Source organism: Oncorhynchus clarkii, chromosome 17, assembly GCF_045791955.1.
Source record: "Oncorhynchus clarkii lewisi isolate Uvic-CL-2024 chromosome 17, UVic_Ocla_1.0, whole genome shotgun sequence".
Classification (NCBI taxonomy): Eukaryota; Metazoa; Chordata; class Actinopteri; order Salmoniformes; family Salmonidae; genus Oncorhynchus; species Oncorhynchus clarkii.
In genome coordinates, this window is record NC_092163.1 from 19530661 (window position 1) to 19544117 (window position 13457).

A 13457-nucleotide genomic window follows, 5' to 3' on the forward strand; every position below is an offset into this window, starting at 1 on the left:
AAAATGACATATTTAAAGAAATGACAAATGTGATTTTATCTGTGCCGCATGCAAAAGAAAGCACCCTTGCATTGTTTAAAGTACAAAATGATTAACTCTGCTTTTAACCCTTTCAGGGACATGAGCTCATCTCATTCCTCCCCCTACTGCTGAATTGATTGAGCTCATCTGGCTTTCCTCCCCCTACTGATTGCTATTTTAGAGCAGCAGCACATGACTTTCCAATCCTTACCTTGGTTGCGTTCTCCTGCTCAGACGTTGTGTGCCACGTCCGACTGACAGATCGCAACAGTATTACATGGTTAGCTGATACATAAAAATACCTATCTAGGAGTTGTAAGCTCTGGCAGTCGTCGGCAACACCTGGGCAGAGGAACGCGCCCCTTAGCATGCTGGAAATCAATGAGTTATTATGATGGGGAAATTGAGGTGAAAATATCAAGATGCACACGAGTCGCTTATTTCAGTTCCTCCATGAGAAATTGTTGTTCAGAATTCTGATTTTCACAGGAGTGTTCTGCTTGACATATGCGCAAATCCATTCCTTGTAGCTAGCTTGGGCCATGATTTTTCCTGACCACTTCACTAGAAAACTCTGTGCCCTATGCAGCCCCTGGCGCTTTCTCAGTTGTAACAATTCTTACCCTCTTCCTTACCCTTCCCTTCCTCATCAGTAGGCTGGCAGGCTTTCACCAGGCCAGTTCTTTCAGATCAGAGCAATGCAGGAAAGGAAGCGAGGACAGATTTTAAACGATTGAGAAAGAGCCCCTGAAACTGTTTGGTGTGCCTTGAACATGTTGCCCCTTAGTGGTGGGAAGAGGGGTGTGTACTGTACTGATGCTTAGAAGACTTGATACCGGTCCTATTAATCTTCAATATTTCATTTCCTCATTGGATTTCTAAGGGGACAGACCAACTCCTGTAACCCATTTCCAGTTGAATTGAGTGCTTGCTTAAGAACAAAAAAAAAAGAGGATTGATGAAGCTTAGATGTCCTCGTTTGAAAACTCAGGCACAGGCCCTAATATACTCCATTGTTGACACTTGAAGGTGTCTAGCTAAAGAACTTCAGTCCGGTACGAACCCAAAACTCTTGGATTTGTTAGATGTAACCGTCTTACTGCTGCTGCTTGACTGTTGTCTAAATTGACAGTGTTTTTCAGGTGTATTTGGTGAAGGGATAGTAACTGTTCTTTTTATAAATCTTGATTGATGTTCTTTACTTGAGTTGAATACAGAGTTCTATTTTTCCACTTGGCAAAATGTTGAATCAAATAAAGTGAAAACCAAAACCTTTCTTGTTTCTTTTGAATTACACGATTAAAGTTGCCGTTTTGTTCTTTTAAGTGAGGTCAACTAAAAACACTACTCTGTTGTAGAACCAACTTCAATCCACCACAAGCGACAACTTGTAACCATGGTACTGCTTGCAAAGTTTAATGCATCACTTTAAAACAGATCTTAACATAATGAAAGGAACTGTAAAAAAAAAAAGAAAGAAAGACTGCAAATGTATACATATGTCCCAAGCGTTCACATGACCACTTACAGAGCTGAAGTTTGTTAAATATATTATGTATTTATAGTATAGTCATGACTTCTGTACAGAGGGATCAGGCTAAAAATCATACGTTTATTAGTTTACCAATACAGGCCACTGTGGAAATGTTCACATCGTACAGTCAAGTCTTGTGTCCGTTCAAGGCTTAAAGCAACATGTTACATGCTTTGGCTGGAAATCTCTCGCAGTAATGAATAAGTCTGAATATAAACGTACACAGAAACTAGTACATAACTTCATGTGCTTGAAATCCTCCATGTTTTCTTGAGACCTGGCTTCACATTATTTTCAGTGTTTTTGCAATAGTGGCGAAACATGGGCATGAGAGAGAGAGAGCGAAACATGGGCATGAGAGAGAGAGAGCGAGAGCGAGAGAGATTGCAACCTTCAAACACAGGAGAATTTTGGCAGGAATGAACTAAGGCTGCAACGCTACAAGTACTGCAGCCTAAATTGGGAAAGCAAAGGAACGTTCTTAAGGGCGTACTGTACAGGCAGGAAAAGAGAAAAGAGGAAGAAAGTCAGAGGAAGAGAAGTAATGGAAGCCTGATTGCTATGCTTGGTACAGGAATTACTTTTAAAAAGGTGGGAGGAGAAAAAGGAGAAAAATGAAATCAACAACCCATTCACATGTCCCTTCTTTACAAAAATCAGTTTGTCTCACTCATTGACAATGGCACATTGTACTGTCTCACACTCATGAACACTAAGCATCTTTGTTCAAGCAAAAAGATTAGTCAACGCCCTCGTTTTCAGCACACCGGTAAACACAAGGGTAATGGACCCACAGAATATTTCTGGCCAAAAGCAAGAGCATAATAATATATTTCAGATGGATGTAAACAACGACTGTTTCAATAAACCAGGAAGCACTATCAGAACTAGCCCAGTTCCAGATCTGTTTGTGCATTCTTGGCACAGACGACACAAACAGATTTGGGACTAGGCTATTGAAGAACCAGATGGCGTTAATCTCTGCACAGTACTCCTTTTAACACTTGATCCTAGATCTGATTATGCTTTAAATCAACTGCTAGTTAAAGGAGTTGGTCAAAGCATATACAGGTCTGGGACCAGGCTACTTTCATTCTTCGGCGCACACAATGAATGGAAACACTGACCCCCGGTGGCCACAGAGAACCTCCATGTGTTAATAAATAAACTCAGCAAAAAAAAAAACAAAAAAAAAGGTCCCCAAAGATAATTCACAAAAATCCAAATAACTTCACAGATCTTCATTGTAAAGGGTTTAAACACTGTGTCCCATGCTTGTTCAATGAACCATAAACAATTAATGAACATGCACCTGTGGAACGGTCGTTAAGACACTAACAGCTTACAGGCGGTAGGCAATTAAGGTCACAGTTCTGAAAACTTAGGACACTAAAGAGGACTTTCTACTGACTCTGAAAAACACCAAAAGAAAGATGCCCAGGGTCCCTGCTCATCTGCGTTAACGTGCCTTAGGCATGCTGCAAAGAGGGATGAGGACTGCAGATGTGGCCAGGGCAATAAATTGCAAGGTTCGTACTGTGAGACGCCTAAGACAGCGCTACGGGGAGACAGGATGAACAACACCTGCACAGGATCAGTACATCCGAACATCACACCTGCGGGACAGGATGGCAACAACTGCCCGAGTTACACCAGGAGCACAATCCCTCCATCAGTGCTCAGACTGTCCGCAATAGGCTGAGAGAGGCTGGACTGAGGGCTTCTAGGCCTGTTGTAAGGCAGGTCCTCACCAGACATCACTGGCAACAACGTCGCCTATGGGCACAAACCCACCATCGCTGGACCAGACAGGACTGGCAAAAAGTGCTCTTCACTGATGAGTCACGGTTTTGTCTCACCAGGGGTGATGGTCGGATTCGCGTTTATCGTCGAAGGAATGAGCGTTACACCGAGGCCTGTACTCTGGGGCGGGATCGATTTGGAGGTGGAGGGTCCTTCATGGTCTGGGGCGATGTGTCACAGCATCATCGGACTGAGCTTGTTGTCATTGCAAGTAATCTCAACACTGTGCGTTACAGGGAAGACATCCTGACATGACCCTCCAGCATGATAATGCCACCAGCCATACTGCTCATTATGTGCGTGATTTAATGCAAGACAGGAATGCCATGGCCAGCGAAGAGCCCGGATCTCAATTCCATTGAGCACGTCTGGGACCTGTTGGAGGGTGAGGGCTAGGGCCATTTCCCCCAGAAATGTCCAGGAACTTGCAGGTGCCTTGGTGGAAGAGTGGGGGGAATGAGGCGGAGATGCACTGCAGTACTTAATGCAGCTGGTGGCCACACCAGATACCGACTGTTACTTTTGATTTTGACCCCCCCCTCTTTGTTAAGGGACACATTATTCTATTTATGTTAGTCACATGTCTGTGGAACTTGTCTCAGTTGTTGAATCTTATGTTCATACAAATATTTACACGTTAAGGTTGCTGAAAATAAAATGCAGTTGACAGTGAGAGGTTTCTTTTTTTGCTGAGTTTAGAACACTGACCATTTTTACCCAATTCAAGCAAGTATAAACAAACCAGCAATAATAATTTAAAGAAATATAAAAGTAATATCACAAAGTACAAGCATGACTATGCCAGAGGCCATATTGTCAAAAGTGCATCATTCACCCTTTAAACTGGGAAAATTAAAGAGAACAGGACAGCACTCCGATCTTGGGGACAGTGACACTCCATCGTGCTCATGGCAAGAACAAAACCAAATCAAGTATAAGCTTATCAAAACCTTCTGCATCCACACTCAATCTGTCTACAAACTTCTATCAATCTCCATCACCGAACAAACAGCATTTGAGAGTAACACTGGAATACAGTGGCTGAAACTGTAACTTTATCATTCAACTTGTGGGCTGTTGCCATTGTCAAAACAGATCTGGGATCAGTTATTGTGTTATATTTATTATTCATTTTTCCTACCTCCGAATTGTTAAATTAAGCACAAGTCCAGGGAAAACTGACCCCAGATCTGATGTTAGACAACCAACCTCAACACTGGAATGGGGGTGAATGTCGTGGGTATCAGGCCGGGGTAACAAGCAGCTCTGTACATAGGGTCTGATAATATATTAATAAGAAGAACAATTCAAGTAAGGCAACATGTTGAGATAAGACTCATTTAGTGATGGAATAGATCGTGTTTTTACTCGTGTCATGTGCACTGTTGTTGCTCCGCCTCTAGTAGTAGCCTAATGAGTGAGCAGAAGAGCGGATTTGGGGGATAGCTCTGGAGGACGATTCTGAACGACCAGCCTTTAAGTGGCTCAAAGGTCAATGAAAGCTGCAAGAAAGGAAAAAGGTCACTACCTTGAAGATGGAGAAGGTTAAGACAACGTAATAATTCTATGGAGAAGAATTAGAAAATAAACATTAAATTGAACCAGCGCCAGAGCGAAAATGAATGGAAGTTAATGTTAGCAGTACAGAAATTTCGGGCATCATAGTGGAAAATAAACACAATCGTAGTGAATTTCAGCTAACTACTCAATAAACTCATGTTTCTGTCATTCTATTCATTTAAACGTTTTTTTCCCCCCTCAAATTATCTACAGCCACTGGTCACGTTTTCAATGCTAATCCTGTAGAATCAGCAACTGTGCTGGTCCAATGAATGTGTTTTTCGAACACTGCCTTACACTGTATAATTTCAACCTAGCCTTGACCCCTTGAAGAAAAGAAAAAAGACTTGTTGAGTCTTAAGACCGAAATGGGTGACAACTTAAAAAAAAAAAGTCTGTACAGTGTCAGAAAGTTATCAAGTCTTCGAATGGAAACGTTCTACAGTCAAAGATATTAAAGAGCTCATTTGACCTTACCTAGAGGAAACAGACTGTCCTTCATATAGTTACATGTAACTGCACTCCTCTAGAGCCAGCAATGTACCGTAGGGCCTAGTAGTGTAGATAACATCCAGAAGTGGTGATTAGTATGTAAACTTGTCACTCAAGTGTTTCTGCAACGGCGTGTTTTGGTGCGAGCGATTGGCGAGTAAACCAGCAAGGGCATAGCAGAGTGAAGCGGTTGTAGGTGGGCAGTTAATAACATTCAGATAGTGTGTATCTCTAAAGCGAGAAAGAACAACAGGAGCAGGGCAAAAAGCAAAACACCCAGTAACATCTACTTTAAAAAGAAACTCAATATGTCAGCATGTCATAAGGTGCCCAACCCTGCCGAGATTGTCTGTTGATTGGAGAGTGCAGGGTGGTAACGGGGCACAGGAGCAGTACTAAGGGTGCCCGCTAGTGTCAAAGGAGCCAGGCATACTGGGAAACGTAGTTCAGGGAAAACCCAGCTTAGAGAATCAATCCGGGTTGCACTTTTTGACCCTGCAGATTCCAGGAAGCCATGGCTACTGTCTCCATTTCGTTTTTTAGATCCAATTGACACAGCGGAGTAACATTTTAATTTGTGGCGCCAATTCGACAAAGAATGTCTCTCTTCAGGTAATTTCACTTCCCCTTACAGCAGCTATAGACGATGCAAGTCAATGGCACCTTTTTTTAAATCAAACCAGCTTCTCTGCATCTCTCCTCCTCTCCTTCCTCCTCCCTCGTCCGTCAGGGCCCACGAGGGGCAGACGTGTGGCGCTGCCTTCCAGTCGAGGCTCTCGCTCCTTGTCTGTGTGTCCATGAGAGCTCAGAAGGTCCAATATGGGGGAGGGTGCTTATGGTCCGTGGCTTAGATCTCCATAAGACACTCCCACTCCTCTCCCTTCACATCTGGCCTCTGTCTGGACTCTGGACACTGAAGGAAAGCGCATACACCAAGTTAGCTTCTAGTGGTCTGAGGGAGGGGAGGGGGGGGAAAGAGTGCACTAGATAGATGGCCGAGGGGCAGGGGCACTGGGCAGCAGCTGGGCAAGGGGGATCAGAGGGTACAGGGGCTATTTGGGAGATCATTGAGGGCACAGTGCAGCTCTTGGAGGGTGGGCTGAGGATTGAGGTGGTGGTGGGCGTTGGGGGAGTCACTAGTCACTTACTTGTCCTCTACGTGGTCAGGGATGGAGGTGGCGGCCAGGGCGGCCCGGTACTGCAGCAGCACGCAGCGCACACTCTTCACAAAGCCCTTGGAGAGAGGAAAGAGGGGGAAGCCAATGTCTGGATACCCGCTCCGCTCGGGCAGGAAGCTCCGGTAGCTCTTCCTGCGCTTCTTTGGTCGCACCGCCGGCTGGCTACCGCCCGCGGAGTCTGAGGCGGCCCCCCTAACCGACCCAGAGACCACCACGCTCGCCCCGGCCACCTCACTGGCCGAGACGGTGCCGTCGCAGTCCAAGTTCTGGCTGAGCTCCTGCTGGGAGGCGGCGGTGGTGGAAAAGCTTAGGCCAGAGTCCTCCAGCTCTTCATCCCCGGTGCCCTGGTGCTTGTTGGGGGTGCTGTGGGCCAGAAGATCCAAGGGGAGCGTCTCGTCTAGAGGACCCACTGAGGGAGGCCTGTCCCGGGATGGTCTTGGCGGAGGGCCCCTCTCGGCTAGCTCGTGGAGCTCCAGCCAGGCATCCAGGCGGTGCACCAGGCGCCAGCCGTTGAAGGTGAAGTGCTGCCGGATCTCCTGCTGGAACACCTGTTTGGAAACAGTTAATTACAGTTCAATCTCACAGTGATATGAATCTCAAAGCGCTTCAAGAGAAAAAACAAACAAGCTAAACATCATGACAGGTCAACCGAGAGGCCAAGTCTTTCCTCCGAAGATGGAGAGGGTCAGTTCATGGCTTGAGCGAAGGGAGCTGGTCAGAAGAGGGTAGATGGTGATGAGAGGGTCTTTTAGCCACTGGACCTCTCCTCTTCCACTCAGTGTAACACCCACTAGGATGATGCCTCAGCAGCTCTGGACGCCAAAAGCTCACCACACCGAGTTCAGAATAGTAGCCAGTCGCCTCACCACCAGCCCTCTGCCTCAGCAGTGCTGTCTGACTCCATCTTCCATTCCTATTGAGTGTCAGGCAACTCCTCAAACTATGTTCAAAAGATTATGAACTGGCAGCCAGGTGAAACAAAAAAGCTGGTATCCTACTGTGTCCAGGTGAATTTCAAAACAAAAACATTTCGCCAGCTAGCAAGCCAAAAAGAGTTGACCTGTCAGTCAATCTGCAAATCCGTGGCTCAAAAACACAAGATATGCAATAAAAACTCATAGTTATCTAAAACATTAGTAAAAATAAAATAAAAATATGTACAATATTTACAGACCTCTACCACCCAACTATAACTATCCATCACCACCTGCCATTTGTCCCCGACTTATCCAGTAATAAGATAAATGAACAAACATTTTCAGAAAATTTAAATGTGTCTTTGGCACTGATTTACAGGTCAAATTTGTAGAGCAACTATCAGTATATAACAACTGTCAATTTTGGGGGGTATTTTTAACTGTTCGTATTCACACAAATATAAAATCTAAACAAAACAGATTTGACTCTAGACAAATAAAATCTGATGTAATTGGATCCCGACCTCGATGGGAGTCTGCAGCAGCTGGGTCATGGACTGCACCATCTTGATGAGGGCCATCTCGTTGTAGCAGCGACTGTTCTCATAGCCTTCCTGCAGGCCCCGGTCACTGTCGAAACCTGCCTCATTGTAGTAGGGCTCGTTGACCAGGATCAGGCCTGGGAGAGACACACACAGAGCACACTCTAGATTCTACAGGACCCACAATTAAGCATTGAAGGCGCAGTGCAGTCCAAAAAAATTATTGTCCTGCATTTTATATACACAGACTAACCAGGTGAAAACGATGATCACTTAATGATGTCAGTTGTTAAATCCACTTCAAATCAGTGTACAGTGCCTTGCGAAAGTATTCGGCCCCCTTGAAATTTTGCGACCTTTTGCCACATTTCAGGCTTCAAACATAAAGATATAAAACTGTATTTTTTTGTGAAGAATCAACAACAAGTGGGACACAATCATGAAGTGGAACGAAATTTATTGGATATTTCAAACTTTTTTAACAAATCAAAAACTGAAAAATTGGGCGTGCAAAATTATTCAGCCCCTTTACTTTCAGTGCAGCAAACTCTCTCCAGAAGTTCAGTGAGGATCTCTGAATGATCCAATGTTGACCTAAATGACTAATGATGATAAATACAATCCACCTGTGTGTAATCAAGTCTCTGTATAAATGCACCTGCACTGTGATAGTCTCAGAGGTCCGTTAAAAGCGCAGAGAGCATCATGAAGAACAAGGAACACACCAGGCAGGTCCGAGATACTGTTGTGAAGAAGTTTAAAGCCGGATTTGGATACAAAAATATTTCCCAAGCTTTAAACATCCCAAGGAGCACTGTGCAAGCGATAATATTGAAATGGAAGGAGTATCAGACCACTGCAAATCTACCAAGACCTGGCCGTCCCTCTAAACTTTCAGCTCATACAAGGAGAAGACTGATCAGAGATGCAGCCAAGAGGCCCATGATCACTCTGGATGAACTGCAGAGATCTACAGCTGAGGTGGGAGACTCTGTCCATAGGACAACAATCAGTCGTATATTGCACAAATCTGGCCTTTATGGAAGAGTGGCAAGAAGAAAGCCATTTCTTAAAGATATCCATAAAAAGTGTCGTTTAAAGTTTGCCACAAGCCACCTGGGAGACACACCAAACATGTGGAAGAAGGTGCTCTGGTCAGATGAAACCAAAATTGAACTTTTTGGCAACAATGCAAAACGTTATGTTTGGCGTAAAAGCAACACAGCTCATCACCCTGAACACACCATCCCCACTGTCAAACATGGTGGTGGCAGCATCATGGTTTGGGCCTGCTTTTCTTCAGCAGGGACAGGGAAGATGGTTAAAATTGATGGGAAGATGGATGGAGCCAAATACAGGACCATTCTGGAAGAATGGAGTCTGCAAAAGACCTGAGACTGGGACAGAGATTTGTCTTCCAACAAGACAATGATCCAAAACATAAAGCAAAATCTACAATGGAATGGTTCAAAAATAAACATATCCAGGTGTTAGAATGGCCAAGTCAAAGTCCAGACCTGAATCCAATCGAGAATCTGTGGAAAGAACTGAAAACTGCTGTTCACAAATGCTCTCCATCCAACCTCACTGAGCTCGAGCTGTTTTGCAAGGAGGAATGGGAAAAAATGTCAGTCTCTCGATGTGCAAAACTGATAGAGACATACCCCAAGCGACTTACAGCTGTAATCGCAGCAAAAGGTGGCGCTACAAAGTATTAACTTAAGGGGCCTGAATAATTTTGCACGCCCAATTTTTCCGTTTTTGATTTGTTAAAAAAGTTTGAAATATCCAATAAATGTCGTTCCACTTCATGATTGTGTCCCACTTGTTGTTGATTCTTCACAAAAAAATACAGTTTTATATCTTTATGTTTGAAGCCTGAAATGTGGCAAACGGTCGCAAAGTTCAAGGGGGCCGAATACTTTCGCAATGCACTGTAGATGAAGGGGAGGAGACGGGTTAAAGAAGGAACTTTAAGCCTTGACACATGGATTGTGTATGTGTGCCATTTAGAGGGTGACTGGGCAAGACAAACGATTGAAGTGGCTTTGAACAGGGTATGGTAGTAGGTGCCAGGCGTACCGGTAAATTAGTTAATAGACCATTCCAAACCTCTCTGCCAATAACAGCTAGTTTCCCCCTCCCGACTCAGACAGTCGAAGCCAGACAGTCCAAGCCAAAATCTTGCTTGAGAAATTGCTCTTTGCTGAGAAGCCATTTGTTTCTTTTTGACAATTTTAATTGAACACAATCACAGTAAGGTACTTAATTGTTACCCAGAAATTATTTGATATTGAGCTAAATTGGACCATTAAGTTACTAAGGACCCAAATACCTTAGAAATCAAAGATATTCCCACATTAACCCTTTATTCTAGTGTACGGAAAGATTCAAACACTTTTGTTAACCACAAACACCTTCATGACAATTGAAATGTATTCAGCCTTTTGTGGATGAACCTGTATAAGCCTATTAGCCTAGTTTCCGATAGCAACAAATCCTATAATTGTCTCCAACATCCTGAGGTGACTATTGCTGATGGGAAGTTGAGGCAGTTTAACCACGACAGCCTTGTCAGAGGGGGATGGTGTGTGACACTCACTGCAGCTTGAGCCGACGTGTAAATGGATGGCATGAATAAAACATTGACTTCTGCTGCAGGGAAGACAATTGGGGGGGGGGGGGGGGGGGGGGGTCCCTAAAGGACCTGAACCTGACCTGGTGAAGGATCAAATCAAATCTGTGCGTGTGACTTTAAGAGTAGGTCTAGTGAGGTCAGTTTAGACTCACCTTGGATGGAGATGAGCACTTGCAGCAGGCTAGACTTGCTGGTCCACCTCTCTGTACCCTGAGGATTGATAAACAGAGAAGACTGTGTAAGGTACATTTTATACAAACAGATTATAATGGTCAAAATAACATTTTTAAAAAAGTAAAAAAGGGACAGTAATGGGTGGTCGAAGAACAGTCAAAGGGACAGTAATGGGTGGTCGAAGAACAGTCAAAGGGACAGTAATGGGTGGTCGAAGAACAGTCAAAGGGACAGTAATGGGTGGTCGAAGAACAGTCAAAGGGACAGTAATGGGTGGTCGAAGAACAGTCAAAGGGACAGTAATGGGTGGTCGAAGAACAGTCAAAGGGACGGTAATGGGTGGTTGAAGAACAGTCAAAGGGACGGTAATGGATGGTCGAAGAACAGTCAAAGGGACGGTAATGGGTGGTCGAAGAACAGTCAAAGGGACGGTAATGGGTGGTCGAAGAACAGTCAAAGGGACAGTAATGGGTGGTCGAAGAACAGTCAAAGGGACAGTAATGGGTGGTCGAAGAACAGTCAAAGGGACGGTAATGGGTGGTCGAAGAACAGTCAAAGGGACGGTAATGGGTGGTCGAAGAACAGTCAAAGGGACGGTAATGGGTGGTCGAAGAACAGTCAAAGGGACGGTAATGGGTGGTCGAAGAACAGTCAAAGGGACAGTAATGGGTGGTCGAAGAACAGTCAAAGGGACGGTAATGGGTGGTCGAAGAACAGTCAAAGGGACGGTAATGGGTGGTCGAAGAACAGTCAAAGGGACAGTAATGGGTGGTCGAAGAACAGTCAAAGGGACGGTAATGGGTGGTCGAAGAACAGTCAAAGGGACGGCAATGGGTGGTCGAAGAACAGTCAAAGGGACAGTAATGGGTGGTCGAAGAACAGTCAAAGGGACAGTAATGGGTGGTCGAAGAACAGTCAAAGGGACAGTAATGGGTGGTCGAAGAACAGTCAAAGGGACAGTAATGGGTGGTCGAAGAACAGTCAAAGGGACAGTAATGGGTGGTCGAAGAACAGTCAAAGGGACAGTAATGGGTGGTCGAAGAACAGTCAAAGGGACAGTAATGGGTGGTCGAAGAACAGTCAAAGGGACAGTAATGGGTGGTCGAAGAACAGTCAAAGGGACAGTAATGGGTGGTCGAAGAACAGTCAAAGGGACAGTAATGGGTGGTCGAAGAACAGTCAAAGGGACGGTAATGGGTGGTCAAAGAACAGTCAAAGGGACAGTAATGGGTGGTCGAAGAACAGTCAAAGGGACGGTAATGGGTGGTCGAAGAACAGTCAAAGGGACAGTAATGGGTGGTCGAAGAACAGTCAAAGGGACGGTCATGGGTGGTCGAAGAACAGTCAAAGGGACAGTAATGGGTGGTCGAAGAACAGTCAAAGGGACGGTAATGGGTGGTCGAAGAACAGTCAAAGGGACGGTAATGGGTGGTCGAAGAACAGTCAAAGGGACGGTAATGGGTGGTCGAAGAACAGTCAAAGGGACGGTAATGGGTGGTCGAAGAACAGTCAAAGGGACGGTAATGGGTGGTCGAAGAACAGTCAAAGGGACGGTAATGGGTGGTCGAAGAACAGTCAAAGGGACGGTAATGGGTGGTCGAAGAACAGTCAAAGGGAAGGTAATGGGTGGTCTAAGTATTTGACCTAGATACTGTAGTTTGTGTATTGGTATTGTCCTTGTCTATTAATGTTCTGTATTATGTCATGTTTCATGTTTTGTGTGGGCCCCAGGAATCCTAATAAAATACCCAAAATACCGAGTATCACACTTCTTTAAGGACGGGATAAAGGTCTACTTTCACCTTGCCGATCCAGGTGCCCAACAGGCTGACGCAGACCTTGCCGTTGTCGTAGAGGTTGGGGTTGAGGCGCCCGCTGCACTGTGACAGGTAGCGGAAGAGGGGCGGCACAGACGGGTAAATGTTTGGCAGCTGGATGTCGAAGAGGAACAGTCCGTCCTCGTAAGGGGTGCGCGTGGGCCCCTTGATCAGAGCTGAGAACAGGTCCTGTGAAGAGAGGGGGACGAGGTGAAGAAACAGAGGAGACGAATGGAGAGCCACTTCAAATGTCAACGAGAGTAGCACATGTTCACCATCATCATCGGAATTATCACTTATCTTCAGAAATAACAGCACAGAGGTTTTTAAATCAAGTGTTTAATGAGTGCAGAGAAACTGGCAGCTCAAAACCGGAGTCACTTTAGCCACTGAAGAGTGGTCTGATGCAATTTAATACTTGGCTGTAATCGACTACATTCGGATCACTTCCAAACGGCGCTCTTCTCCGGTGTCTGTTAGCGTACCATGCGGTCCTCGAAGGTTTTCACCATGATGCCGTCGGGCAGCGAGGTGGCCAGCAGAGCCATCTCCTTCCTCACGGTGCTGAAAAACTTCTTGGCCTCGGCCGGCTGGAACTCCATCTTCTTAAAGGTGTGGGTGTCTGGCAGGAGTCAGATAAATGTTGTGGCATTCCAACAAGGCATTTAGTGAGTATTTGAAAAGGCCATCTGAAGTAATGGACCAGTGCATTTAAATGTTTGAACAGGGCATTTTTGGAGCTATTTAAGTCATGGGGTGTATTCTTCTCCCAGTACTACTA

General features: G+C 45.1%; 1 protein-coding gene across 2 annotated transcripts in view; it reads right to left on the reverse strand.

Annotated features, from left to right (window-relative positions):
• Window positions 1-1532: 1532 nt before the first annotated feature.
• Window positions 1533-13457, reverse strand: part of LOC139370456 ((E3-independent) E2 ubiquitin-conjugating enzyme UBE2O-like) — a 49967-nt gene continuing 38042 nt past the window's right edge. The window contains exons 16-21 of one of the 2 annotated variants that reach the window (XM_071109950.1): window positions 13162-13298; window positions 12662-12865; window positions 10838-10895; window positions 8030-8184; window positions 6559-7136; window positions 1533-6323 (exon numbers count right to left, since the gene is read on the reverse strand). In XM_071109950.1, the coding sequence (XP_070966051.1) occupies window positions 6293-6323; window positions 6559-7136; window positions 8030-8184; window positions 10838-10895; window positions 12662-12865; window positions 13162-13298 (1163 nt within the window). In that variant the 3' untranslated portion in view covers window positions 1533-6292. Of the gene's footprint in view, window positions 6324-6558; window positions 7137-8029; window positions 8219-10837; window positions 10896-12661; window positions 12866-13161; window positions 13299-13457 lie in introns of those variants that run through there. The other variant, XR_011627138.1, reaches the window with a different exon arrangement.